The sequence below is a fragment of the Corvus cornix genome, chromosome 27 (genome assembly GCF_000738735.6).
Source record: "Corvus cornix cornix isolate S_Up_H32 chromosome 27, ASM73873v5, whole genome shotgun sequence".
NCBI lineage: Eukaryota > Metazoa > Chordata > Aves > Passeriformes > Corvidae > Corvus > Corvus cornix.
Window position 1 is genome coordinate 568,951 of NC_046355.1, and position 27,480 is coordinate 596,430.

General features: G+C 57.7%; 3 protein-coding genes across 4 annotated transcripts; 1 reads left to right on the top strand and 2 right to left on the bottom strand.

Annotated features, from left to right (window-relative positions):
- Positions 1 to 118: 118 nt before the first annotated feature.
- Positions 119 to 8,380, bottom strand: TOP2A (DNA topoisomerase II alpha). Its single transcript, XM_039565568.1, has 18 exons — positions 8,283 to 8,380; positions 7,780 to 7,923; positions 7,546 to 7,636; positions 7,055 to 7,118; positions 6,460 to 6,605; positions 5,737 to 5,834; positions 5,227 to 5,439; positions 4,848 to 5,021; positions 4,561 to 4,662; positions 3,982 to 4,119; positions 3,734 to 3,872; positions 3,301 to 3,458; positions 2,779 to 2,904; positions 2,214 to 2,324; positions 2,017 to 2,122; positions 1,532 to 1,641; positions 706 to 798; positions 119 to 241 (listed from the first exon to the last, which is right to left on the bottom strand). The coding sequence occupies exons 1-18, from the start codon at positions 8,313 to 8,315 to the stop codon at positions 119 to 121; spliced, it is 2,169 nt and encodes a 722-aa protein (XP_039421502.1). The 5' UTR covers positions 8,316 to 8,380.
- An 804-nt stretch (positions 8,381 to 9,184) lies between these two features.
- LOC104697797 (collagen alpha-1(III) chain-like) lies at positions 9,185 to 17,192 on the bottom strand. Of its 2 annotated transcripts, none has more exons than XM_039565564.1 (23): positions 15,656 to 17,192; positions 15,295 to 15,434; positions 14,873 to 14,941; positions 14,633 to 14,695; positions 14,484 to 14,549; positions 14,029 to 14,244; positions 13,462 to 13,824; positions 13,124 to 13,243; positions 12,996 to 13,049; positions 12,773 to 12,799; positions 12,375 to 12,476; positions 12,140 to 12,184; positions 11,901 to 11,981; positions 11,756 to 11,797; positions 11,614 to 11,641; positions 11,334 to 11,383; positions 11,114 to 11,248; positions 10,923 to 10,928; positions 10,737 to 10,799; positions 10,484 to 10,552; positions 10,129 to 10,323; positions 9,816 to 9,928; positions 9,185 to 9,674 (listed from the first exon to the last, which is right to left on the bottom strand). In XM_039565564.1, the coding sequence occupies exons 1-23, from the start codon at positions 16,176 to 16,178 to the stop codon at positions 9,464 to 9,466; spliced, it is 2,781 nt and encodes a 926-aa protein (XP_039421498.1). In that variant the 5' UTR covers positions 16,179 to 17,192; the 3' UTR covers positions 9,185 to 9,463. The 2 variants fall into 2 exon arrangements, with proteins under 2 accessions (XP_039421498.1, XP_039421497.1); XM_039565563.1 differs by having other exon boundaries at positions 10,923 to 10,985.
- Positions 17,193 to 18,131: 939 nt separating this feature from the next.
- On the top strand, positions 18,132 to 27,203 carry IGFBP4 (insulin like growth factor binding protein 4). Its single transcript, XM_039565761.1, has 4 exons — positions 18,132 to 18,542; positions 24,452 to 24,606; positions 24,723 to 24,857; positions 25,148 to 27,203. The coding sequence occupies exons 1-4, from the start codon at positions 18,170 to 18,172 to the stop codon at positions 25,274 to 25,276; spliced, it is 792 nt and encodes a 263-aa protein (XP_039421695.1). The 5' UTR covers positions 18,132 to 18,169; the 3' UTR covers positions 25,277 to 27,203.
- Positions 27,204 to 27,480: the final 277 nt, after the last annotated feature.

The window sequence follows — 27,480 nt, forward strand, 5'->3', positions numbered from 1 at the left end:
AAAACAGACTTCAGGATACTGACCCTGAAACCTCAGCAGGTTCCCCGCCTCTGATGTGACATTGAACATCCATCTCCTCAGTTCTGGAGATATACCATGCAGAATCACGACTTAGAAATCACTTACCATCAACCAGTGATGGGATTGATCTCTCATTATCTGAGTTTGAGAACAGCACTAACTCCTTGTTGATGAAGTCATTGTACGTCAGGTAATCGGTATTTTTCCCATACAGGTATTCCTAAGAGAAACAGAGGGAAGATTGCCTTAATTTTAACAGGGCCTAATCAGTTTTTTGGCTAGTTTCACTGAAATGGGAACTCCTTTTAAGACCAGCTAAATACAGCTCAAGTGCTGACACCCTTTGCATGGCAAAGGGAAACATTTCCCAGGATGCATTATTTCCCCCATTTTGGAGGAAAGAAAGACTTCATCTGGCTCTGCTTGACTTATCATTTTCCTATTGATACAGCAACTTGAAAGATGAGAGTTTAAAATGAAATTAACTGTTGGATAATTGACAATGAGGCTACAATGATGAGAGAAGAAGCTGCTCTGCAAAATCCTGACACATTTTCAACGTCCTATAATCCAGACCTGACTCACTACCTGAGCTGTGTGCAGCTCTGGTGTGCCAGGATGAAGCTGAGAACAGCCCCAGGCAGAGACTGGAAACCAGTTTCCTTACAAACATAAACCTTTTACCTCTGGCAGACCGTGCAGCTTCCGTTGTCTTCTATCCTCCATGAAATTAGTCAGCCACTCCTTTCGCTCTTCTATCTTCTTCTTGCTAAAGGCCTGGATGTTACAAAATGAAAAGTAACTCAATTCCAGAACGTTCTGTGGTTGTGCACTATTGGATCACTTGAGAAAAAGGAAGATCTTACCCAGGAGAACAACATGCAAAACAGGCTGATTTAAGAGGCCAAGAAATGCAATAAAAGGTTTCTGTAGCTAAACGTATTAAGAGCATAATTTCCACCACTCTGTAGAGGACAGAGCAGTTAGGTTTAAATTTATAGATTTTTAATATAATAACAGAAGACTAAAGCAGATTTGAGAGGAAATTAATATTTTGGGGGAAAACTTGATTTTTTTGGCATTGCCTAACAACTCTGAATATTTCAGGAACAGAGACTAGCTAAGGTGAAGTTCACAGAAACGAGGACTGTTTTAATCCACCATTTTGCACTGGGGGAGGAAAGGGAGATCCGACTTGGAGAAAACTGCAGCAGAATACACAGAAAAATGTTAAAGGAATATTTACTATTGTGTCTGAAAATGTCAATTGGTTTGTAGTGATTAGTTTGTTCTGAGCTATATTTAAAGCCCATCATTAAAAGGGTACTCTTGCCCTGAGGTTGAGGGGCAGATTCGCTGCTCCTGGTTCAAGTAAAGCTGTAGCCTTGGTAACACAGAGATTGTCTCCAGCCAAAAGGCCTCAAAGAGCATTTTAAGAGAAAATAGAGAGCACTCCACAAGGTGAAATACCAAAGGTAGTAAGTCAGCAATTAAATCAAGTGTTAGTTACCAGGGTGATTGCAGCATCGTCTTCAGGCCCAGAATATTTGAAGCCGATTCGGTGTTTTGCCATATCTGCAAAGTATTCTTTGGCCTCCTTCGATGTGCTGGTACCCAAACCTGCAGGGACAGAGAGTTAATCCTAACGACTTTTTGCCTAAATTAAGTTCCAATTCAAAGAAATACTTTTCTATGCCCAGTTTTTGTGATGCACCATATGAACATACAGTGTGAAGATGATTTCCTGAAAAGTTACTTCAAAACGAGATGTATCACAAAAATCATAAGAATTACAATTAAGTGAGCAGTGGCATGTTGTAGTTTTGGATTTCGTCTGTAATTCCTGTTGATATCTGAAATCTAATTGGAATATCACAGGAGGGAAGAGACTTGGGAGACACCCAATCCACATCCTTTCTGCAAAGCAGGACTGACTGCATCGAATCATCAATGCTCTAACTTGGATCAGTTTCACCATATTAAGTTTTTACAAACCTTTGTAGTACTTGATTTTCCATGAGTTGTAGTTCTGAGTACTGCTTTTCCATTCTTCAAACTCAGGGATACTGTAGAATGCAATTTCTTCTTTGTTTTTAGAGGCCTACAGTGGACAAACATTTTAACTGTGAAATGAAAGGCATTTTTGGACAATGGATCCTCAGTCGTCGACCTCATCCTCCCCCAGCCCTCACCTTTATGATAGGAGTAATGAATTCCTCCAAAAAATTGTGTCTTAGAAGAGATGGCCAGTTGTGATGGATGAAGTTGATCAGCAAACCTTTGATGTGTGATCCATCCTGATCCTGAATTATAAAAGAAAAAAACAAACCATATTTTATCAGGGAATGATGGAAATGACAACTGTTGGCTTAATAGTAAATGACTCTGTAATTCCAGCTAACTGACTCTATTAACTTTCACCTCTAAAAAGGTGACCATGTGTTAATTGCTGAAAATTAAGAGAAACAGAAAAGGCAGATTCTTGGTGAAAAAAAGGTGTCAAGGACTGGTCAAGGACTTTGAATCAGCAGAAAAGACTGGAAAGACAGTGTTTAGCTGTTTGATGTTACTCCCCATTTTACTTTTTTTTTTGTGGCTGAAAAGACATTATGACCCACTAAAACGTAAAATGGGAAAAAGAAACACAGAGAATTGGGGACAACAATAGGAGCAGTTAGAGAAAAGCAGTATTTTCTTCCTATCTCTTTATTTAAGTGTTGTTATCCTCTCCCAGCTTTCAATTTTAATGAACCTAACCTGATCTGTCATGATCATAATCTTTCCATAGCGAAGAGTTTTTAAAGATTCTTGATCTTCATAGTTCTTTTTATATTGCAAACCCACAATCTTGATGATGTTGTTGATTTCAGCATTTTCCATAATCTGAAAGAGATCACACAGAATAAAAACTTCTTTCAGACTCAAAATGTAGCTCAAGAAAAGTATAAAGTTATCCATAAGTGAATCATTGGCCGAGTTCTGTCCTGCTGGTGTTTTTTGCCTTTTAGAAACTTGTAATTTCTAATGGTTGCATTACTCTAGGTAATTCCAACCATTTTCCAATCCACAACACAAACATTATCCCCTCAGGCAAATCACTGAACAGGACTTAATCAATATTCCTACTTAACCAGTGAGGCAGACTCAAAGTGAGGGAAGACTCAGGTATTTAAGACACTGCTCCTTGGAGTTCCAGTGCTCCAGGTGCAGCTGCACCGACTCATTGCACAAATCTCACCACACTTTCCAACATGTAACTGTAACCATTTTCCAACCAACCTGCTTATGAGAAGCTTCCCTGACATTGAGGATTTTCCCACGAAGAGGAAATACTCCATATTTGTCTCTACCAACCACTCCCAGCCCAGAAACAGCCAGAGTTTTGGCTGAGTCTCCCTCAGTCAGGATCAGTGTACAATCTAGAGAATTCTTGCTGCCTAAAAAAGAAGAAAATCGAGTCAGTTTTCTACTTAAGAAATGAAATCCAAGGCTGCACATTCATGACTGAGCAAGTATAAATAATCTTCTAACACAGTTTTTTTGGCACTGCACACAGTAAATGGGGATAATCATAGTAAATGGGAGCATGAAATGGAGGTAAAACTATAATGACAGGTTTTCTCACTTTTCTTTAGGAGACAAATCTTATGTTTAACAAACAAGTTTTAACTGTTTTTGAATGCATTGGTTAAAAAGGATGTCAAACACTTACCAGCATCGTTGGCATCATCCAGCTTAGGAACACCCTTAATCTTGGAGTGTTTCACAGCTGAACATTTCTTATTCAGCTGGTTCTGAGCTTTAAATTTTACCCAATTTAGGATACTTTCAACAATGCCACAGCCAACTGCCTGCAATACAAAACGCAATCCAAAGTTGTGGGAAAAGCCTCAACATGACAGAAACTTTTGTTATGTATTTTTACAGACATCTTGACTGCCCGTGTACATCAGGACTTACACCCTTAATGAATTTTTCACTCAGTTTACAGGTAGAGCCGAAGTTCTTTGCCTGCAGAGTCATGTTCTCCTTCGTCTGAGAGTCAAAGGTTGGGTTTTCAATTAAGGCATTCACAAAAATCCACATGTGGTTCTTCACCTGTAGTTAAATCACAACAAGGATCACACACTGTACAGGCTCAGCCCACTTGTCAATCACACAACAAGGAAACACTCACACTGTAGGGTTTGGAATTTTCCTAGATATTTTAATTTTGAACAGCTAATGAACACACATGAACAGTGTTAGATGATTTGGGATGTCAAGGAATTGGCATCTCTCTGCCTGAAGAGGTGTTATCTAACAGATACTGAGGTTTAGTGCATCTACACTGACTTATAGTGATTACAAAAACACATCAGTCAAGCAAAGAGAAGTTAATTGGATTAAACTGGACAATATGAGACTGCTATAATTAGCAATCTTATATCTATTGTCTGTACCATGGAAATGTGTTATTAATCAATGGATTAAGCTGAAGTTACAATTTGCAGTAATGCTCAAGTTGTGTTTCCCAGCTGGGAAATTCTGACATTGTACCTGGAAAGGCTTCACTCCAACTCCATTTTTGTTCTTCTTTTTCACAACATCAATGAGTTTGGTCACGAGCTGGTCAGCTACATAATCCACGTGTCTGCCACCCTGTGGGGAAGGGGACAAGGACCTGGGACTGAGGCCACTAAAACCCACAAATACCTATTTAAAACTTTAAGCATATTCTTTGCAACATTAAAGTATTTTTCACTAACATGTACACTTACAAATAGCCAAGAATATTAAAGTTGAAGAATATGGCACTAGCCTGACTAAACACACTGAGGAGTTACCTTTGTGGTGGCAATGCTGTTAACAAAGCTGACTTGCTGGAAGCCTTTTTCACTCAAAGTCAAGCACACTTCCCACCGGGAATTGACTTCCTCATGGATAACTTTGAGTGCATTCCCAGTTTCATCGACCTTATCCTTCAGATAGAGGTCCACATAGCTGCGGAATCCTTTCACCTGCACGTAGATGAGAGCAGACAACTGGTTGTTAACAGCTCCTATAAATACTTAATTCACATCCTCCTGCAAAGCGGGTGCAGAAATCCCTCCTGCACGTGTTCCTTTGCTGTGTGTGATGACAGGAATGGCCTCAGTGGAATCTCACTGCTTAAATGGCACCAAAACATGCAGGTATTTGTGTTTCTTTTCAATGCTCACTTACAGGCAGCCTCTGTCCATTCAGGAAAACTTTGACATCCTTTGTGGATCCAGCAATATCATACGCTCTTCGAGACATCAGTGCTACAATGTCCTTATCCAGAATGGTCATTTTGAATTTGGCCAGATCAGGCTGGAAAGTGACACAGGTGTAATCATCTCCATCAAAGTATTTCAGCTTCATTTCTCCAGCCTTTCCCATATTGTCTGTCCAGGTCTGAGGAAAGGAGCTTTGGTGAGTTGCAAGTCAAACGCACACAAATAACTACCTTAGTTTTTAAAAGCGCTAAGATGGTTTATGTTTTAGATACCTTTAAATTAAACAAAAACTCTGGTTAAAAACCAGATTCTGATGCTGTCTGCTAATTTCATTATTCCTTTGAATTATATTTTGTGAGTCTATATTTCTCTAATCACAGTGAACTGACTGCAAGGTGTGCCTAGAATTTTGAAACAAAGACTGAGGGTCTCATTTGAAAACCTCAGGTATAAACTCCCTGAAAAGTGCTCCTACCTGCTTGAATAACTTTTTGTATTCGTGACATCCAGTTTCCACAGTAAACTTTGTGCTGAATATGTTGCACAGTTTGGCTCCATAACCATTTCTCCCCCCTGGAATTAGAAGGAACACAGACTCGTGTTATTATCTTTGTCCAAAACCATCTAAAAGAATCCAAGACTAACTGGAGTTTGTCAACGTCAGCCCAATCCAAAGACAGCTGTCAACAAGCAACAATATTCTACAAGCTCAGTATGCAACTACAAACTTTGATTTACTTAGGGTTTAAGAGAATATTCAAAGACAATTTTTCCTGTTTCCATGTTTGCACTGTTATTACGATAAAACAGAGCACAGAGACTTCTCTGATAGATTCAGAATGTAATTTTCATAGAATCACAAATGGTTTGGTTTGAAAGGGACCTTAAAGCCCATCCAGTCCCATCCCCTGCCATAGGCAGGGACACCTTCCACTATCCCAGGTTGCTTCAAGCCCTGTCCAACCTGGCCTTGAACACTTCCAGGGATCCAGGGGCAGCCACAGCTTCTCTGGGCAACCTGTGCCAGGGCCTGACCACCCTCACAGAGAGGAATTTTTTCTGTATATCTCACCTAAATTTCCTCTCTTTCAGTTTTCATCTGGAAACTGTATCAAGGACCCCCTTTCTGCCCTTTCTAGTTTAGGTCACACACTTAGAGCTGTTCAGAGACATTAGTGCATATCTGAGCCTTCCTCACCTGTGACTTTCTTCTCGTTGTCATCATAGTTGCTGGATGTCAGCAGCTGTCCAAAGATCAGAGCAGGCACATAGACCTTCTCCACTTTGTGTTCAACAACTGGGATACCTTTCCCATTGTTCCACACGCTGATGGTGTTATTCTCTCTGGGGAGGGAAAGAAAAGTCTGTTTTTAAGGCTGCAAATGGCTTAGCTGTGAAAAAAGTCACAGAAAGGCTCTGGGGAAAGGCACCATTTCACCAGGAACAAATCTGTGCTCAGCAAGTGCAGCAGCTGCCAGCAGAGGGGGGACAGGCAACACAGAAATGCCCAGATCTGCACATGCCGGCTCTGAAATGGACCCACACACAAAACCCTCCATCTGTGCTCAATCAGGATGAGAAAGGAGAGGAAGAGGATGGGAAACAACAGCAACGAAAGAGCAGCCGTTTCCTCAGTCAGCCCTCTGTAAGAGTCCAGGGGACTAAGCAGAGAGAAAGGTTTTCACAACTGGTGAATTAAGTTTGGGCTATCTCAGATCAGCCCCACAGCAGAGCCCTGCAGTGACACCTCAGCTTTGCAGAACAGCTGAAGGCAACAATGAAATCAAACTTACACATCAATTGTGATTTTAATGCACGACATGTTTTTATCCCTCTGCTTGTTGTCTGCAGCATTGACTAGAAAGGAAAGAGAATATTGTTAATTTATTACATTCTCAATGAAGGGAAAACTATGAACTATGAAGTGTTCCAGTAGAATGAACACAAAAACTCACTACAGTGTTACTAATAATCATCTCGGCATGAAAATATTTTGTAAATTACAAAGAGGAGTACAACAAGTTATCATGGAATTATGAAGGCTGGAAATGACCTCTGAATTCCTCCAGTGCAACCATTAACATAAAAGGGAGAATTTTGCGCAGAATGAAATCAGTTTTGTAATTGGATTTTTGAAATTTTTCTTTTCGTTTGTTTTCCATGAACGGTTTGCTATTAAGTAGTGCTGATAAGTTCTTGATAATTTATGTTTAGTTCCAGTTTCTTGCGTTCAACCCCCGTTAATAACCTGCCACTCACTGACTCAACGGATCTGTCAGCTTACCCAGAATCTCATCAAAGATTTTGTACAAGCCAGGCACAAAGGTCACATCTCTGCAGTTGAGGCCAATGCCTTCATCATAAACCCACATTTGCTGGAAAAAAAAGAAGAAATTTGTAAGTCCCCAGGTACAGCCCCTCTCCTGTGCCATCCGTTTGTAAAGCAGATGTTCTGTGCCTTGTAAACAGACACCCCGCCTGCCCCGAGGCGCTCAGCCCTGCTCCCCCCTGCTCCTGCCTGGGTGACGAGCTCCACGGAGCCGATGTAGGTGTCTGGCCGGAGCAGGATGTGCTCCAGCTGCGTCTTCTTCTGGTAGATGTGCTCCACCGAAAGCTTCTTGGGGCCATCGGGCTTGTTCACACGGGCGTTCTCATCCGCGGGCTGTCGGGGGAGAGGCAGCAGCGGTGAGGGGGGGTGAACAAGGGGAACACGAGGGGGCCAGGCCGGGGAGTGGAACAGGATCGGGGTTGGGAGGGGGGGGGGCGAAGAGAACTGGAATCGCAGAGGAGCGGGGAATCTGAGGAGAGGGAGGGCTGGGAAAAGGGCCGAGAGAGGGGCCTGGGGAGACCCTGAAGGAGGACCGAGGGGGGCTGCGAAGGAACCGGGGAGACCCTGAGGGGGCCCGGGGGGAACCTGCGGGTGCCCGGCGAGGTCTGAGAGGGGCCCGAGACCCCGAGGGGACGGTGCGGTGGGGGATCTCGAAGCCCCGCAGGGTCGGGGGCGGCGGTCGCTGTACACACCCGGAGGGGCGACGGGGACTGCGAGAGCTCCATGGCGGCGGCGGCAGCGGCGGATGCGGCTGAGGCGGCGATGGCGGCGCCAACGTCCCCTTCAAACCTCCGCTCGTCCCGCCGAAACGCGCAGCCAATCCCCGCCCGCGGCCCCTTGCGCTCCGCCAATCGCAGTAAGGGGCTGGACACAAGGCCTGCGCTCTCTCCGCCCTCTAACCAATCAGAGGCTGCTCCACGCGTTCAAACCGACCAATCGAAAGGGAGAGCGGCGAGACGGGCAGCGAGACCGACCAATAGAGGAGCGAAAGGGCGGGCGCTGAGGCTGCCCGTTTGCCGTGGGTGGTGGGATGTAGTGGGATACACTGGGATACACTGGGATTCACTGGGCAAGCCCTGGGAACACACTGGGACACACTGGGATACACTGGGATTCACTGGACAAGCCCTGGAAACACACTGGGATACACTGGGATTCACTGGGCAAGCCCTGGGAGCACATTGGGATACACTGGACAGACCCTGTGGGCCCACTGGGGTACTGCTACACACTGGGCAAGCCCCAGGGACCCACTGGGACCCATTGAGGATCAGTGGGATATGCTTGACAGACCCTGGACACCCACTGGGATGCACTGGGAAGGCCTCGGGAACCCACAGGAATACACTGAGCAAGACCTGGCAACCCACTGGGATATACTGGGACACACTAGGCAGGTTCTGGGACTACAACACTGACCTCACTGACATGGAGACCTGTGTCAGGGTGTCCCCTCCCAGTTTCTGCCAATCCCAAGGGGACTGGAACCCGCTCCCAGCCCCTCCAGCCCCTGTTCCCATTCCCAGGTGGTCGCAGCGTGCCCCCCCAGCCCCTTGCTGCACCTGGCCATGTCCCCCCAGAACAAAGCAGGGTGTCATAAAAACCAACATTTTTGTGTCTTTATTTCTGGGTGGTGACCGTGTTGGCTCCAGTGGGGGTGGGAGGCTGCAGGCACAGCCTGGCATTGCCCCATGGCACAGGGATCCGTGGGATGGCACAGCTGAGGATGGGCACAGCACAGCCTGGCTGTGGAACCAGTGTCCCCTCAGTGCTCCGGCACAACTCCAACACTGCCCATGGTGCTGCCAGGGACATTCCCTGGCCACACAGGACCGGAGGAAGGCCTGGAGCATGTGGCTGGGTGTCACTGTTGTCACCACATGTGCCGGTAGGGAAAGGCCACCTCGACGCAGAGCACAGCCAGCGGTGTGGAACAGTTGTGCCGGTGCCCAGCCAGCAGCCTGCCCTCGCCCAGGGTGGTGGCCATGCCCTCAGCCACACCGGAGCTGCGCCAGCCCTGGCAATCCCACCGGCGGGCATGGCCACCCCGTGGTGTGGAGCCGTGCCAGGCCAGCCGGTGGGGCCTGTGGGTGGGGATGGGGTGAGAGGGGCTGGGGCACCTCCAGCTCTTTGCTCCTGCACTTCAGCAGGGAGGGACCCACCACAGACCCCCCTTCCAGCTCCCACACAGGGACATCCATTCAGGACCCCGTGTCCAGACTCACCAGAGGGGATCTGTCAGGATGCTGCGCCCGTTGAAGGAGTAGATGGGACCCCGCAGGGCAGCACCGGACTGACCCTCGAAGAGGGAGCTCCAGGACTTGGCCAGCAGCTGCCCCTGTGGGCACGAGCCATGAGCCAGGGGCCAGGGGAATGCCCTTGTCCCCACCATGTGTGGGCAATAATGTCCTCTTGGTCAGCTCAGCCCAGGTGCAGCAGCCCCAGAGCAGGACTGGGTGGGGGTCCCCCACCCACTGCAGCTCATGGGGGCTGTGGGGCTTTGCCAACCACAGCCCCCCTAGGGATGGGGGTACCTGCCTTCAGGTTGATGATGGGGAGGGTCCTGTCTGTCCGCTTGACGATGGACACCAGGTTTTGGGTGGGGGCCGACAGGAAGGCCCGGAAGGTGCCATAGAGCCCGGCCTCCTGCGACTGCCGGTAGCACTGCAGGTCAGCACCCCGGATCCCGCTCATGTCACCAGAGAGGGGCACGTTGAGAGCAGCCAGGCGGAGCTGGGGGTGGCAGGGAGGAATTGAGGTCTCTGCTCCCCACTTACCAGAGGGTGTGAGCCCCTGGCAGTGCTGGCCAGGATTGGTGGTCTCCTGGGCACCTCTGCCCCGCTCTCCCATGGCTGGGCCACTCATCCCCAGCCTGGGGCTAGGCATTCCTTACCGATGGGATCCGGGGGGCAATGGTGGTTGGCAGAATCTGGGTCAGCCTTTGTTCCTCCTCTTTCTGAGTCTGGAAAAACACAGCTCAGGTCAGTCTGGGGACACCCATCCATGTGCCATGAGTGGGGGGCACTCTCCCCAGACCAACACAATCCCAGGTTCTGCTCATGCCAAGCTGGCACTGCCCTGCCAGCATCCAGCCTGTCCCTATGGCACATCCCTCCCAGCATGGGCAGACCCTCAGCAGGGCTCACCAGTGAGTCCACTGGAGACTGCAACAGCGTGTTGGGACCTCTCGCCTGCACCCTCTTTGCCTCCTGGATGGAGAGGTGGAAGAAGAGGGAGAGGACATTCCTGTGAGGTCTGTCCCCTCCATCATGTGGAGGAGGGCTCTGTCCCACAGGGGCATGAGCGGACCTTGCAGCTCCTGCACTCCTCACCTGGTTCTGTGGGGTGGAGGCAGAAGGGTCATCACCAGCCAAGAAGGACTTCGGATCCTCCAGCTGCTCAATGGCATGAGCAGAAGGACAGGTTAGGGGGAATCCACTCCCTCCAGGGGATCTGCTGCCCCAGCACCAAATCCAGCCCTGGATCCTGCACCCCCAGCCCTGTGAGGGACCCCACACGGTACCAAGAGGCGGCTCCAGCCGGTGGGGGTCCGGAGGAAGGCGTTGCTCCCTTCCCGCACGTAGACCAGGCTCCCCTCGGGCACAGCACTGCTCGCCTTCACCATCAGCTCCTTGGACTTGAAGACCCATGTCTGGTGCTGGGGGAATGCAGAGGGTGAGGGTCCTGCTGTGGGGTATGGGGCAGCTTGTGGGGCTTGCCCGGGGGCTGCAGCCTGGACGCACCTGGAGATCAGCGCGGGAGTCCAATGGCTCCGTCTGAGGGACGTTGGCATCTGGAGAGCCCAGAGACGGTGTGGGGTCACAAGGTGTCCCAGCACAGGGCCTGGATGCTCCCATGGGAGCTGGCCCCACAGCAATGCGGTGGGAGTGGGTGGGAGAGCCAGCAGTGGTGCCAGGGACCCATGCTGTCATGGTCCCGGCACCGAAGGAAGGGAGGCAGGACTTCAAGAAAGGTGTGTCCAAGGAGGCTGGAGCCCCCAAAACAGCTGTGAAACGCCCTCACCTGATGGCCAGCTGCGGTCTGCGGACGCCTGTGAAGGCAAACGGGGCCTGTTGCTGCTGCTGGGCATAGGGAGAGGGACACCCTTCCTGGTGCACAGGGAGGGGACGGGGACACTCTCAGGGACAGCAAGGCCGTGGCTTACCGGCTGCTTGCAGGGTGGCTGGGCATGGACAGGGTGCACCCTCTGGAACCAAAGACAGGAGGGTTTGGAGGGGGCCTGGTGCTGTGCACGCTCACACGTGTGTGTGCTCTGGCACAGGCGTGTGCACACCAGTGCTGGGCCTTACGTTGAGGTAGAGGAGACCTGGTGGGCCAGGGGGGCCGGGGGGCCCTGGGGGACCAGGGTTCCCAGGGGGACCTCGAAGACCCTGCAGTAGAGCAGTGTGGAAATTAGACTGGGTCATTTTGGTGCTGCCTTTTAGGGGGGCAGCTATGACACCCAGTTGATGTCCCCCATGCTTCCCACTCCTGTCCCCTCCCAGGGCTGAATGTCCCTGGCTGGGGCAGTGCAGACAGGGACTCTCACATGGGGGATGATTGCTCCATAAATCTCCGGTTCCTCTTTGCCACCCTGCAAAGGAAGAGGGAGAAGACTGAGACTGATTTCCATCCTCCGTCCTCCCTCTCTCCATTTTCCATTCTTCCCCTCTCCTTCCTCCACCTCATCTGAGGCTATGGGTCCTGTGGTGTTGCCAGTGGGGTGAACCATGTCCCCAAGGCTGGGCTGGGGTTCCTGGGCACCCCTTGCTCTGGGCACTCACCGTCTGGTACCTACTGATGGACCCCCAGGGGTCGGGCTGGCTGCCAGTGCTGGGGAAGGGGAGGTGGCCTGGTTTGCACCCGTGTTCCCTGTAGCAGCACCCCTGGGTGAGCCGCAGAGAGAGGCAGGGTTAGAGCCTGGGCTGGGTGCTGGGTGGTGGGGATAGGGAGTGCTGGGGGTGTTTATGGGTGCACTGAGTGCTGGCACAGGTGTGCCCATGTGTGCCTATGCATGTTCCACAGGGAACGGTGTCCCTCACCCCCCGCCCTGTGCCCTGGGGTGAGGTGAAGGGCGTTGGGGGAGCAAAGGCAGCACAGAGGGCTCAGGGGTGCACACTCAGGTGTGGGGATGGGACCCCCCCAGACAGCTTCCCCCACACTGCTGCTCGTGGCTACAAACCGGCTCTCCAGGGTCACCCTTTTCTCCCTGGAAAGGAAGTGAGAGATCCTGTCAGTACCTGGCTCTGGGGGTCCCCAGGCCTCCCAAGCACCCCCAGGCAGTGCTGTGCCTCACAGCCAGAGTACCACCTGCCGTGGAGCTGTTTGGTCAGGGTGCCATGGCCAGCGCTGTGCCTGTGCCCCTGCTCCATGACCCCCGCCCATGGTGCCACTGCCCAGCTCACCTTGGGGCCCGGCAGCCCGGCCGATCCGCGGTGCCCAGTGTGGCGTGAGTCGCACTGCAAAGAGAGGATGTGTGGGGTGACACAGGTGCCCCCTCCCTAGCACCCATAGCCCGGGACCACCTACTCACCCTGTAGTCCCCTGGTGGTCCTGGTGGCCCCGTGGGACCCGGCATGCCCGGGGACCCTGGCTCTCCGGTTCGGCCAGGGCTCCCTGGCATGCCTGGCAGTCCATACTCGCCCTTCTCTCCCTGAGGGCAGATGGCACAGGGTGGTGAGTGTGGGGTTGAGCCCCTGTGTTCCCCTAGGCCCCACAGTGGTGGGACTGGGGCAGTCTCAGGGCAGCCCTGGAGCCCTCTGAGGGCTTGGTAATGGGGGCTGTTCCCCCAGGGCAGGGCGAGCGGCTGGTGAGCCCATGTACCCCATCCCACCCCAGGGCCATGGACAGGCTGGGCTGGGACTCCCTTACCTTTGGTCCTGGGAATCCTGGCTCCCCTCGAAGCCCTGGTTTGCCAGGGAGTGAGGCAGGTCCTGGGGGACCAGGGGGTCCTTCATGCCCAGGCACTCCGGGGGGACCCTGAGGCCCTGGGAGTCCTGGTGCCCCTGGGGGTCCATCTGGCCCAGCTGAGCCTGGAGACCCTGGAAGTCCTTCAGCCCCAGGGAAACCAGGTGGCCCCACAGCCCCTGGAGGGCCTGGGGGTCCTGGCTTTCCCTCCCGCCCAGGGGCCCCCGGGGGGCCATCATGGCCCGGGTAGCCTGGGGGTCCGGGCATGCCGGGCAGCCCGGGGGGACCTGGGGGTCCTGGGTTCCCCACAGGGCTGGAGACTTCCAGCTGCTTGTCAGATTGGAGGGAGAGAGGAGAGAGGAGAGAGGAGAGAGAGCAGAGTCAATGAACTGCCGTGTCCCATCCCCTGGTCCCCCTGCCCACCCACACAGCCACGCGTCCCAGTCGTCCCCATCCTCGCCAGTCCAGCGGGGGACGGACACCGCGGCCGGGACCGGCATCCCCTGTCCTTGTCCCTGCTCCGGTGCTCACCTCGTTCTCCGATCTCTCAGGGAGTGCAGCAGGCGCGGGTGGGCTCCGCGCTCCCGCGGTGCCCGGGGGCCCCGGGGGCCCCGGTGGTCCAGGAGGACCCGGGGGGCCCCGGGGGCCCTGGTGACCTGGCTGTCCTGGGTTGCCGGACTTTCCTCTCTCCCCTAAGAATCCGGGCTGGCCTCTCTCTCCCGGGTACCCTCGGTCACCTTTCTCTCCCTGTCGGAGAAATTCAGAGCCTGGCTCCGCCTCCTGGCACTCTTCTCCACTGGAGCCCACCACGGGCACCTGCTTACCCCCCCCTCCCTGGGGCCACCTGAGTCACTCTCTAACCCAAATCCCAAAGTTAGAGTCCAAATCCTGAGCAAAAAGGTTTTTGCACAGACAAAAGACCATCAGGACTTCGTCCCTGTGGGTTCCGGCACCCCCCTGCCCCTTCCCAAGGAGGACCACCCCACCTTCGGGCCGGGAGGGCCGGGAGGGCCGGGGCGCACGGGGCAGACACAGCCGGAGATGTTGTGCACCTGGAGAGGGAGAGAGCGATGAGCCGCGGGACCGGAGCCCCGACTGACGGGTCCGACGCGGCTGCCCCGCGCCCACCTCTCACCTGGAGGGCAGGGCCTCTCTTCGGGGCCGAGGGGACCCGCCGGGGCAGCCCCTTTGCCGTCGTCTGTGTGGAGGAGAGGAGGGGCTGAGTGCGAGACCCTTGAGCACCATCCCCATTCCCCACTCCCACCGTCCCCATCCCGTCCTGCCCTGCCCAGCCCGTGTCCTCCACAGGCCCTTGCCCGGGTGTCCATCCCAGGCTGGCCCTGACACGCCCCGGGGACCAGGACCCCTCCACCACCTGGATCTGCAGGAACTCCTCTTCCACTGCGCTCCCCTCAAAGATCTCCGGGGCAGCCGTGGGTCGGTGCTGCTGGGACAGACAGGGAGCACTCAGTCCAGGGCTCGGAGGGGTTCCCGGGGGGCAGATGCGACCATCCCCCAGTCGGGGCTGCCCTCAGCCGGGTGTGGGGGCCCAACCCCAGCGCTGCTGTGGGGCTAGCCCATGTGAGGGGACACTGGGAGCTGCCGTGACTTCTTTCCAAGGGGGCAGAGAGAGCTGAGAGCTGCGCTCGCGGTTGGAACAGGGCATGGTGCCCAGGCTGGTGTGTGCGAGCAGGGCATGGATAAGGCGAAGGACATAGCAAGGAGCCTGGCAGCAGCCGGGGAGTTTCAGGAGGGCTGGAGGAGCCGGAGGGGGGACACTGCCCAGGGAAAAAGCACCTGTCCTCGTGTGCGTGGTGGGGCATGGCCCGACCCCTTCGCTGCCCCCCTGGAGGCTTGGTCCCGGCGTCTAGGGACTGTTGCCAGAGGGGGTTTGCTCAGCAGCACCTTCTCCATGTGCTCCACGCTGGCGTCTGCGTCTGTAGGAGCAAAGGAGCGCTGGAATGGGAGGTGGCAGGGCTGGAGGGGGACCATGGTGGTACAAAACTCCCAGTTCCCAGCACCTGCCGTGCCCACAGCAGTGCCACCAGCAGCCCTAGACCCTGGCACCCCACACTTCACCCTCCGCATGTCCCCTCCATGCTGAGGTACAGGAATTTGGGGTGCTGGAGAAGCCATGTCCCCAACCCACCATGCTTACCTTCCTCCCCATCCAGGGTGGGGGCCGTGGGGCTGGTGCCTGGATCCGGGGTGGTGTCCTCTGAGCCCAGGGAAAACCACTGGGCCGTGGCAGGGTGCAGGCACCCAGCCAGCACCGAGACGATGCAGAGGGTGTGGAGGAGATGCAGGGGACTGCTGGACCCCATTCTGCTGCCTCGGGGCCTGGCTGCCCAGGATGGGGGTCCTTGGCTCATCCCACTCGCCTGTGCTGTCTGGTCCTGTGGCCCCGGCACGGCGCCCGCTGTTATCGGTGGCCCCCGACACGCCCCTTGCCCGCCCCGCACCCCACGGACCGCATCCGGCGGGTGCTGAGCACCCACGCAGCCAGGCCACCGTCTGTCCTGCCAGCCAAGGGAGAGGAGCGCTAGTGGGAACCACGGGAAGGGAGCCAGGGCCAGGAGGAGATGCCAGAATGGATGCGAGGGAGGGCTGGGGAGGAGAAGCTGCCTGGAAATGGGGAGTAAATCCAGTGGACGAGGGGGCCGGCTGAGAGCAGGGGGCATCGGCTGCAGGTCGTCCCTGAGGTCTGCCCTTCTGCTGGTGCCTGGTGGGAGAGGCACCCGGCCATCTGCGCAGGCACCATGTCCCAAAGTACATGCAAAAGGCCTGGGGTCTCATTGGTTTCATCAGAGCTACCCTTGGCTGGGGGCTACAGCCCTCTCTGACCCCCAGCCCCCTCCTGCTCCTTCCTCCTGCTGACCTGCAACCTCTTCCCAGGGCTGGGGCAGCTCCAGGCCCTGCTGGGGCGAGTGGCTGAGGAGCTGCAGCCAATTTGGGCTCCCATAGCCTCGAGAATCCTGAAGAGCTCCCCATCAAGGACTGGGAGCATGGGTCTGTCCCAGGCAAGGACCTGGACCACGCTGAGCACCAAACACCAGCACTGAGCCCCTGCATGGCCACAGGGCTGTGGTTGGGGTGGGGGCAGCATGGCTGTGAGGGCACCAGCCCAGCCCCACTCCATTTCACAGGATGGTGCTGGGACAGGGACCTGGAGGAGCAGTGCCTGGGCAAAGGTGGTGGAACATTGTCCCCGTCCCCTGCATGCCCAACCAGCCACTGGCCCTGCCGCTGCCCGCAGACACAACAGTGTCCCTGGCAGGCACACAGCACTGCCAAGGCCTGATAAGGTGCCACAGCCTGAGCGGGGCTGGGCACCTGTTTGGGTTTTGTCTCTGCTGGGACACTGAGTCAAGGCTGGTGCCTTTGCCCCGAGTCACGGCCCCTGCACAGCAGTCCCAGGCAGGGCAGGGGCTCAGAGCGGTGCTGCGTGACCATGCCTTGTGGGGCCTGGGGCTGGGAATTGTGGGGGACATAGACCCTGCTTGCCTCTGTCTTGCCTGTACTTGGTGATGCCCAACTCACCTGCATGGGAGAGAGAAGATGGTCTTGAGAGCCCTCGTGGCAATGCCACCAGTGCTGTCACTCAAGCCTCAAAATGCCAGTTTAAGCACTAGATGTACTCACCCATGAGATGAGTTTGGGGTTCTCAGCCCAGGCCTGCATGGCAGGCAGCTCTGCTGCTCATGCCCCACCCACTATACTGACCCCCACACCAGGGGCCCCCCCGCCATGTCCAAGACACTCTTGCTGCGCCCAACACCCCGCTGCAGTGCCCACAACACCCTTGCCGCATCCAGACGGCTCTCCCCAGCTGCCCCAAGCCCGGTGCTGGCTGAGATGCCCCAGGGCGCAACTCGGGGGTCACCAGCCCCGGGGGATGCTCGGGGACTGTTCCCCCGGGCCCAGGGGCTGCTCTCCGCCGTCTCCCGGGCTCCCCTCCTCGCCCGGTGCTGCGGAGACTGGCGGGGCTGGGGTCCCAGGGGGATGTCGGGGCTTGCTCCCGCTCCCGCTTTTCCCGAGTAGCCACTAGGTGCCGGCAGCCTTCAACCTATCCCGGGCTGTGCGGGGCGGGGGGCGCGGGGGGCCGCGGGTGCGGGACCGAGGGCAGGTGGTCTCGGGGAGCCGGCGGGGCCGCCCCGGGCCGTCCCGGACAGACCAGGGCCGAGCCGCACGGGATGCTGCGTTGCCAGCAGCACTTTTCCTCCCACCGGGGCCTCCCATGCCCGGAGCTCGGAGCCCACGCCGGGGGTATTGGCCGCATCTCCCGCGCTGCAGCCCCGCACGGCGTGTGTGTACCCCGTTCGTCCCGGTTGCTCTCGGGACTGAGTAGGGGTCGAGGAGGCGGGTGATTCGGGAGGGTGGCGCGGGGCCGGGGGGGGTGCTCCGGGCCGGCTCTCCGCGCTGCCCGGCGCCGGGGCTGCCCCGCCGGTGGCCCCGCTGCTGAAGCCGCTGCCGGTGCCGGTGTGGCCGCCGCCGGGGGGAGCGTCGCTGCCCGGTGGGTTCCCGGTGGCGACGGGGGCGGCCCCGCCGGTGGCCCCGGTGGCGGCGGCGGGAGGTGTGGCCAGGGGCCGCATAAAGCCGCATAAAGCCGCCGCCGCCGCCCCGCGCCCGCCGCCAGCCGAGCGCCGCGGAGCGGGGCCGGAGCGGGGCCGCCATGCGCCCGGGGCCGGGGCTGCCGGGGCTGCCGGTGCTGCCGGTGGTGCTGGCGCTGCTGGCGGCGGCGGCGCGGCCGGGCAGCGGCGAGGAGGCGATCCAGTGCCCGCCGTGCTCGGAGGAGCGGCTGGCGCGGTGCAAGGCTCCGCAGGGCTGCGCGGAGCTGGTGCGGGAGCCGGGCTGCGGGTGCTGCGCGACCTGCGCGCTGCCCCGCGGCACCGCCTGCGGCGTCTACACCGCGCGCTGCGGTGCGGGGCTGCGCTGCTACCCACCCCGCGGCGAGCCCCGGCCCCTCCGCACCCTCATGCACGGCCAGGGCATCTGCACAGACCTGGCCGACGTCGAGGCCATCCAGGAGAGCCTCCAGCCCCCAGGTGAGGCGGCGGAGGGGCGGCAGAGGGTGGGTGCCCAGGGTGGGTACCCTGGGTGGGTGCCTGAGGGTCCTTGTCCCTCACAGGGGCAGTGGCATAACCCTTGTTGGCACCAACCCACTCCCTGCTCACTCGGCAAGAGCTGGGGCCACAGCATTGGACTCATCAAGGACCTCCCCGTACTTAGAGGGTGCTTATAAAAATGATGAAGAGTGACTTCTACATGGATAGATTGTGACAGGGCAAGGGGAAGGATTTTAAACTAAAAAGGGAAGATTTAGATTAGATTTTAGGAGGAAATTCCACCCTGTCAAGGTGGTGAGGCGTCTGGCACAGGTTGCCCAGAATATTTCTGGATGCCCCATCCCTGGAAGTGTTCAAGGCCAGGTGGGACGGGGCTTGGAGCAACCTCGTCTGGTGGAAGGTGTCCCTGCCCATGGCAGAAAGATGGAACTGGGTGGTCCTTAAGGTCCCTTCCAACCCAAACCATTCCATGACTCTAAGAGGCAGGATGGGGTGGGACAGCCCAGGATAGGAGAGCAGGGAGCATATTTTCCAGGGAGGGAGCAGAGGTGGGCTGCAGGAGACTTGGTCCAAGTGGCTCACGTTTGTGCCATCCTTACCCACTGTGGGCACAGCAGTGTCACAGCCAGTGGCACCGCATGTGCTGGAGAAGCCACCCTTCAGGGAGGAGTTGTCACCTGCTCTGTCCTGGCTGACACGTGCCCCTGGACTGTGGGACAACTCAATGTCCTGCGAGCACCTGCAGCCCTTGGGGACACACCCTGGCTGCCAGGGAAGCTCCCGTTGCACAGTGACCCCTGCGCTGCCCCTTCCCTGGGATGCTGCCGGCAGATCCGACTGCACCGCTGGGAGGAAACAGGAAAGAGGCCACGGGGTCCCTCCAGGCAGGTCCAGCTGGGTGCTGTGCGGGAGCTGTGTCTGTCTGTGCCGGACAGGGCAGTGAGGTGTAGGCAGGGCCAGGCTGGAGGAGCTGCTGCTGGTGCTCTCTGTCTGCCCCAGGACCCTCTTGCAGGTGGTGATCGTGGCCCCCTGCCACCCCCCTGGTGCTCAGGCAGGATCTGGGGGCTGAGAGCAGAGCCGGCAGTGGGAGCTCAGAGCTGTGCAAGTCGCACCATAGGAATGAAGCTGCTCCCAGGGAATGAGTGTGGGGACCCGGTCCATTGGTGGTCCCCCTTTCCCATCCTGCAGGCTGTGACCAGGACTGTGGCCCCTGAAGCTGGGGAGTAGCATCCCAGCACGGGACAATCCACAGGCTGGTCTGGCCTGGCCCTGGGTCCCCACGTGGGGTCACTTGGAGCTCCCTGAGGGGCAGAAGGGACTGGAACAGTGTCTGTTCTTTCCCATCCGGGAGGCTGCATCCCAGTTCCATTTCCTCCTTGCATGGCTGATCCATGGCAGCTCCTCTGGTGTCCCCGCTGTGATGACTGCCGTTTGTGGATAGGCCCCTCTAGTCACCCCCCTGCAGGGACAGGAGCTGGCTGGGAGTGCTTGGAGCCCCCCTGTCCTGCTTGCCTGTCCTCATCCCACATCCTGCAGGAGCTGTCTGGGCTCCCTGGCCCGGGGCTGCGCCGTGCTGCCAAGCCCTGTTGGTTTTGGCTGTGCCCCGTGTAATGCAACATTTTTTCCCAGAGCCTTTAGGAAACAGACTTGCATTTTTTCCCTTCCTTCCCGCGGTGTTTTGGCTTGGCTGGAGATGGGTGGGTGGCTATGGGAGCCAGGTCGCCTGCCGGGCACTGTGCTGGCCAGCGGCGTCACAGGTAGCAGGATGGGCGAGAGGGCAGTGGAGCCCCTTTGTCCAGGACAGCCCGTCAGGATGTGAGCAGGACACCCACAGCGAACTGCTCGGTGCAGTCCCAGTGGTACATCCCTCCGTGGGTCCCTGACCTGTTCCACAGCCCGGAGCCAGTGGCAGTGTGGGGCTGGGGGCTGCAGGCTCCCTCGCTCCCACACAGCCCTGCCTGGCACAGCGAGGGCACCCTGGCATGGTCAGTGTCTCTGATGTGTCCCCTAGGGATCAGCACAAGGGAATCGAATGCCTGTTCAGGGGCAGGGGCGTACGGAGCAGGTGCCCCCGGCTGTGCCCATGGCCCCGGGGCCGAGCGGGTGCCGGCGGCTGGGAAGCGGTTAACGCGCAGCTTGTACAGTAAACACTTTGTCTGGGGGCTCTGTCCGGGGGGCTCCGCATTCCAGGGAAGAGGCTGGGATCAGGGGGCTGGGCTGAGGCTGGGCTTTCTGAACAGTTGGACGTGGCTCCTGGCTCCATAGCCAGGAAGAGCCTCTCTGCTCACCCAGGACCTGTGGCACCCACGGGATGTGACTCTTAGGAGGTGAGGGAGCGGTGGCTGCTCGCCTGACTCGAGACCGTCTGCTGTGGCACCTTGTGCTGGACCCTGTCCCTACCTTCCACTCCCGGCCCTGCCAGCTCAGGGCTGGATTTGGGATCCCACTCCTCAGCCAGAGCCCTGTGCAGGGGCTGGCAGAAGGTCCCAGCCACGGCTTTCTGTCACAGCTGGCGGGTGGTGGTGGCTGAGCCCATGTGTGGCAGCCAGGAGGAGGTGAGGACATATTCCCCAGCACACATGATGAGTGATTTAGTGCTGGGTAAATGACTATGTCTGGGAAAACCTGACCCATGGGAGCTGCGTTCATCCCATGTGGTCTCTGTAAGCTGGGACAGATCCTGTTTCCTTTCTTTGCCCAGTGACTGGGACGGATGGCGGTGGCTGAGCCATGGCTGGAAAGTGCACAGGAGGGGGGACAGGCTGGGTTCAGCCAGGCAAGGCTCAGCCATGTCCCATCTGTTCCGTGGGGTGGGGGTTCATCCATGCTTGGGTTTCTCCAGGCTGGGTGCTGCTCCTGGCAAGGTTCTGGTCCCTCTGGGGAATCACCTGCATCTGCATCCCTCGCTCCTTCTCCTGCATCCTGACCTTCCCTCCCTCGGTCCCATGTTGGGTGCTGAGGTGGGAGGTGCTCAGCCGTGTTTGAGCACGGCAGTGTGTCCCAGGTTGGGGACGGGCCAGGCTCCCAGCTGGCATCCCAGGCCAAGGGGCAGCGGGTGCCTGGTGCCTGTGCCCCTGCCACCCCCATCCCCGGCTCCCCACGTTCTGTCGGAGCCAGCACTTGGCGAAACGAGCACAGCCCTCCCAGCACTGGTGCCTGCCAAGTCGAAAGCCCAGGAAACCAAGAGCCAGCACTGCCACGGCCCTGCCAGGACCACCCACAGGTGACATTGGGGGTGCTGGACAGGGACATGGAGGGTGCTGGGGCTCACTGTGGCTTGTGCCATGTTGGTCACAGTCACGTGGATGTCCCTCCTGGCCTTTGAGGTGCATGAGGTCCTTCGTGCTGGGGCTGGTGGCACGGGGGGGAGCGGGGCTGGAGCTGTAGGGGGTCAATGACACTTGTCTCTCCCATGGACACACACGAGGTCTCAGGGCTTTGCTGCTGCCCCAGGCTCTGCTCCCACGGGATCCGCGCGGTGGAGCCGGAGCCCTTCACCGCTCCCTCGGGCTCAGCGCTGTGAATCACAAATTCGGCACGTGACCAACCTCATTTGCAGCTCCCGTTAATTGAAGGCGATGCTGAATGACTCGTTTGTGTCCCCTGTCCACAGGCCGGGCAGGAATCCTCCTCCTTCCGAGACAGGCGGCCGTTTTATGTGTCCGGCGACAGCAGCACCTCCTTCCCATCCCCTTGGCACCCGCTTCCATCCCAAACTGAGCAGAGGGGCTTCCCTTGGACAAATAGGGACCCCCCTGCCCTCCATCCCTCCAGGGTGGTGGTGCCCGTGCATAGGTGGCAGATGGGGTGGCATCAGGGCAGTGTGGGGCGTGGCAGCTCTGGGCTCCACACAGGTTGCTTTTCCCAAGTCTTTGTGCTGAGGGTGAGGAGTTTTCTGGTCCAGCCGGATCGCCAGGGAGGTGAGAGGTTCCCTGAGCTGCTGTGTGTCACTTAGCAGGGGGACAGTAACCCCAAGGACAGCAGCGTGGCAGGGAGGGATGCTGGAGCTGCCGTGAGAACCGGGGAGCGGGGGTCCCGAGTGCTGTCAGGAGCCGCCTCGCTGCCCAGAGGCACCGGTGTTTCATGTGACCTTATGAAAATGTTATTGGCATCTGGTTTTATTTAAGCCGGGAGATTCGATGCTCTGGAGGCGGCTGGCGGGGGGAGGAGGGGGGTTTGGCTGTGCCGGCGATCGGTGAGGGCTTCCCCTGCGGGGGCAGTGCGGGCAGCGCCGGTGCCTCCCGGTCCTGCCTTTCCCTGGCGTGGGAGCAGCGCCTGGAGGTGCCGGAACTTTGGCGCGGTGGTCCCCACCGGTGCCAAATCTGCCCAGCTCTTCCTGTGTGTCCCCACAGGGATACAGGGGAGGGAAGGAGCATCCCTGCCAGAGCCTCCGAGCCCCCGGCGCGGCTCTGCCACCAGCGCCCGCATTGCGCCACAGCCTCACGGTTTGTGCCGCCGGGGCTGGAGCTGGCACCGCTCTGTGCAGGGTCCTGGAGACTTTGGGTTTGTGTTTCAAATTTCAAGGGCATGAGCTATTTCCTGGAAAAAATGGACAGATTAAGCAAAAAGCAAATAACACCCACGAGGGAGGGGGCTTTGATTGGGGCTTCGCTGTGGACTTTAACCGGGCCCCCAGGAGCTGGGCCAGGAGCCCTGCACTGCAGGGACCGTGGCAAGAGGTGCTGATCAGGGCCAGGATGCCGTGGGGATACAATGGGCAGGAAGCTGTGCCTCTGACCCCTCTGCCTGCCTGTGGGAAGAGCCAGGGGCAGGCGTCACCCAGCAGCCTCTGTCCTGCTGCTGTGAGCCCCTGGGTGTGACCTGTGAGGTGCTGGGTGTGACCCCTGACAGTGACCACCCCCTGCTTACTTTGGGAAGGTTTTCCCTGCTGCCAGCTGCAATATTGATTCTTTGAAGCCCAACCCCAGGATAACCTCTGCCACTTCCCTGTACAGCCCAGATGGTCTGGGGGGGCAAAACACTGCTCGGGCTGTGCCTGACACAGCTCTGAGCACAGGAGGAACCCCGGCTCCTGGGGTGTCCCCCCTCCACAGAGTCTTCCCGGGCCCCAAACCAGAGGAACTGGCGGCTTTTTAAAAACTAAAGTCACACCGAGCACTCGTCTCATGACACTCTGTCCAGCTGCCAACATCTGGGCCGGCAGCTTGGCTGCGCTCCTGGCGCAGGCGGGGATGCCAAGCACCGCCTTTTGGGATCGGCCCCACGGGAGATTAACTTTCTTATTCCAGGAATTTCTTCTTTCATGTCTTGGCGGGGGCCGTGCCCTGCAGCAGAGCACTGCTCCACTCCCAGCCGCGGCGCCCGGTGCCGCCCCGGGCCTGGCGGGGGCTCAGCACCGCCCCGGTGCCCCCACTGCCACTGTGGCTCCTCAGAGGCAGATTTTGGGGAGCACTGGGGGCTTCCTGGGGCTCCTTCTCTGTGTGTCCCATGGTCAGCTTCCAGGCCCCGTAGCTCCGGTGGTGTGAGTGAGCACCTGGTGCCTGGTGACACGTGGCTGGCAAGGGCACAGCCAGACCCAGCACATTGGAGCCACTGCACAGCACTCACGGCATTTGCATTTGTGACCCTACAATAACAGACACATGGCAATGAGTTGTTAGTCGTGGCTAATGAGGAGGAAAAACTCCCAGGAGTCTTTCCCAGTGCTGCAGGGAGCTCAGCCCAGTGCAATAGCAGGGGCAGGATGGACCCAGGGCTGGAAGTGATGCCTGTGGGGACCGGAGAGGGTGATGTGGGGCCTGCCAGAAACCGCTGCATGTTGTTCCTTGGGGTGCAAGTGGCACTGTGGACACTGGGGTACCATGGGGGCTCTGCCATCTCCAGGGCTGCCCTGTGGCACTGAGCCCCCTTGGTCTGTGTCTCTGCAGAGAAGGAGGAGATTGACCACCCCAACAACAGCTTCAGCCCCTGCAGCATCCACGACCGCAAGTGCCTGCAGAAGCAGCAGGCGAAGAGGGTCAACAACGGCAACAAGATGCGCAGCAACGGGAGCCCTCACCACCGCGAGGACACGCGGGTCATGGTGAGCACCAGGAGGGCTGGGGAGGGCAGGGTGGGTGCTCCAGGGTCGGGGTCCTGGGGGTCTGGGCCGGGGGCATGTGCCAGCCCGGCAGCCAGCTCAGCCCCCCCTTTCCCCAGGCACAGGGCTCGTGCCAGAGCGAGCTGCACCGGGCGCTGGAGAGGCTGGCGGCCTCGCAGACCCGGACGCACGAGGACCTGTATGTCATCCCCATCCCCAACTGCGACCGCAACGGCAACTTCCACCCCAAGCAGGTAGGATGGGCTCTGACCTATCATGGGGGACTGGGAGGGCATTTTGTAGAGCCAGAGTGAGGCTGGGAGGGGGACATGGATGGAGGGGACAGTGACAAGGCACGGCAGAGCCTGCCTGGCTCCTGGCTTTGGTGGGAATTACCCTTTGGGTGCTGGGGGCTCTTTGCAAAAGCCCTGGGGTGGGATGGGGGTGGTAAAGCCCCTATGAGAGCTCCTGGTTGTCAGGCAGCCCATGGGAATGGGGCCGTGGGGTCCAGGCTGGGTGTCCTTGACCGAACCCATCCCCACAGTGTCACCCGGCGCTGGATGGGCAGCGGGGCAAGTGCTGGTGTGTGGACCGCAAGACGGGGGTGAAGCTGCCGGGCTTCCTGGAGCTGAAAGGGGACTTGGACTGTCACCAGCTGGCGGACAGCATGTGAGCATGACCGCGGCGGCCCCGCGCCGTGCAGGGCCAGGACCCCCGCCGGGGCTGCCTAGGAGAGAAGGAAAGGGGACGTGACTGCTGAGCAGTGCCCCAGTGCTGGGGGACCCCGGGATGTGCCTCGGATCGCACCATGCTCTGCGCCACGGGCTGCCCTCGGCACCTCAACCTGCGCCATGACCACTATCAGCCACTGCCAGGGGTCCCGGCACGCGCCAGCGGCACCTCCATCCCACACGGACACAGCTTGGACGATGCTGCCCTGGGACTGGGGTCGGGCTGCCTGGGTGGAGTGGGTGAAGGGCACCCTTGATGCTGCTGCTGCTGCTGCCCCATGGTACCCCCGGTTTTCAGCCTGGCCCCGCAGGCAGCCCTGGACACCCAGCGCCTTCGGGGGTGTGGTGGCAGCATCACATTTGCAGCGCAGTGCCCTCCATGCCAGACCTCTGCACGGGCAGCAGCAGAAGTGCCTCATCCTGCCCTCCCTGGCAACAAGAGGCTGCCCAGGCAAGGACTGGAGGACCTGGAGAGATCCCCCCGCCTGCATCCCACCCCAAGCGTGTGTGTGTGAAGGGCAGTGTGATCACACAGAGCAATAAGAGACCTTCCCCCTCCCTGCTTCCCCCCAGCCCCACAGCCCAGGACCTCCTCCCCACGGCCCAGCCCCGTCCCGCTCCCTGTGCAGGGAAAAGCCTCCCATCCATCCTGTCTCCCCCTGCTCCATCCTGGGGTGAGGGGGTCGGGACCCCCAGGCAAGAATCAGAGTGCCCCCACATGCATTGAGAGGAGGGTGGAGGGATGAGGGATGCCCAGGAAACATCCCGGGGGAAGAGCTTCTTTTAGTTTGCTTTTTTTTCTTTCTTCCCTTAATTTTTTAATATTTAAAAAATGTTGTTGTTGGGATCTAAAAAGTGACTGTGTGGCCCTGAGGCTGGAATTCTCCATCCCCAGGGACCAGGGGCACTGCGGTGATGGCTCCTGACTCTCTTCTTGGCCAATGTGACAAAAGTGGGATGGATTCTGGAATGTCTCCGTGATGGGATCTGCAGATTTCACCAGCACAAAGTTCTCAGTTGAGAAATTGTCACTGGTTTTGTAGCTACTCTTTTTTTCTTCAAGCTGGGCTGGAAATTTTTCACATAAAAATGCCATGGAAAGTGTGCCAAAGACAGAGGGGAATTTCCCATTCCCCTCCTGACCCACCCTCTGGCTCCATGGCCTCAGTGGTAGGTTTTGGTCTTCCATGTGGATTTGTCCTGTCCAAGGCCCCCCGATGGGAATGAAGTGTTTCAGTTTTAGTGAAACAACCTCTGCCCTCCTGATCCCCTGCCTGCCCCTGTGCCCTGCCAGATCCCTGCCTGCCCTGGCTGCCCGTGGCCCTGCTCACACACAACTTCTAAACGGAGTCAATTTGCCAGGACAGTCCTTGGTGGGGAGGGGGGTCCCTGCCCCTGCCACCCCTCAGCCCCCCAGAGCCACCGCACCAAGGAAGGGATTCCCGGGGCCAGTCCCTGTGCCAGTCCCCTGCGGCAGCACCACAGCAGGACACGGTGCAGTGGCAGTGCCAGCCCGCTGGCCTCGGCCCTCGGCCCCTCACCGCGTACACCAGGGCAGGTCCAGCAGGGCCTCTCCTGTTTTGGGGGTTCCTGGCAATGCTGATGCACCAGGGCACATTCTGTGTCCCACTCCGAGGGCTCCAGCGTTTCGTAGCGTCTCTCCTGTAGTTTAGGGCTGTATTTACACACGACCATGTACCAGTGTCCCCCACCCCCAGCGCGTCCCCTGGCGCCCAAGGGGTCCCCATCCGTCCCTCCCGGGCCAAGCCCGTCCCATCAGATTCCCGTGTAGCACCGACCTTTTACAGTACACTTGAACCTTGTATCCTCAAAAAAGGTAATTACTGTATTTAATTTCCTGTTATTTGATGTGTTTCTGTCGAGTGTGTTTTTTCTTTTATGGCTTTAAATAATGGGAGAGGAGGGAAGCAGAGCAGGAGCAAGGGGGCTGTGGGATGCCACTGGCGTGGGGACAGGCTCTGGTCACCACCCCCGCCCAAGGACCTGGTCTCCTGGTCCTGCATTGGGTTTGGGGTTCAGCAGCCCAAATGGAAACCCAGGTGCCCACAAGCCTCTGGAAGAACTTCATTGAGCAGGGATGGGGTGAGAAACAAATGATTTCTTGCCTCCCCGTGACTCCCAGCTC

Excerpts from the sequence above, each read along its gene's own strand:
- TOP2A (XM_039565568.1), bottom strand. The coding sequence starts at position 8,315 with ATGGAGCTCTCGCAGTCCCCGTCGCCCCTCCGG. Across the intron at positions 6,606-7,054 it reads ATTAAAATCACAATTGATGT|AGAGAATAACACCATCAGCG; the intron begins GTAAGTTTGATT and ends TTCCCTCCCCAG. Across the intron at positions 2,123-2,213 it reads TCATTACTCCTATCATAAAG|GCCTCTAAAAACAAAGAAGA; the intron begins GTGAGGGCTGGG and ends TGTCCACTGTAG.
- LOC104697797 (XM_039565563.1), bottom strand. The coding sequence starts at position 16,178 with ATGCCCCCTGCTCTCAGCCGGCCCCCTCGTCCACTGGATTTACTCCCC. Across the intron at positions 14,550-14,632 it reads AGAGAGGCCCTGCCCTCCAG|GTGCACAACATCTCCGGCTG; the intron begins GTGAGAGGTGGG and ends CTCCCTCTCCAG. Across the intron at positions 10,986-11,113 it reads CCGGCTGGAGCCGCCTCTTG|CTGGAGGATCCGAAGTCCTT; the intron begins GTACCGTGTGGG and ends GCCATTGAGCAG.
- IGFBP4 (XM_039565761.1), top strand. The coding sequence starts at position 18,170 with ATGCGCCCGGGGCCGGGGCTGCCGGGGCTGCCGGTGCTGCCGGTGGTG. Across the intron at positions 18,543-24,451 it reads GGAGAGCCTCCAGCCCCCAG|AGAAGGAGGAGATTGACCAC; the intron begins GTGAGGCGGCGG and ends GTGTCTCTGCAG. Across the intron at positions 24,858-25,147 it reads GCAACTTCCACCCCAAGCAG|TGTCACCCGGCGCTGGATGG; the intron begins GTAGGATGGGCT and ends CCATCCCCACAG.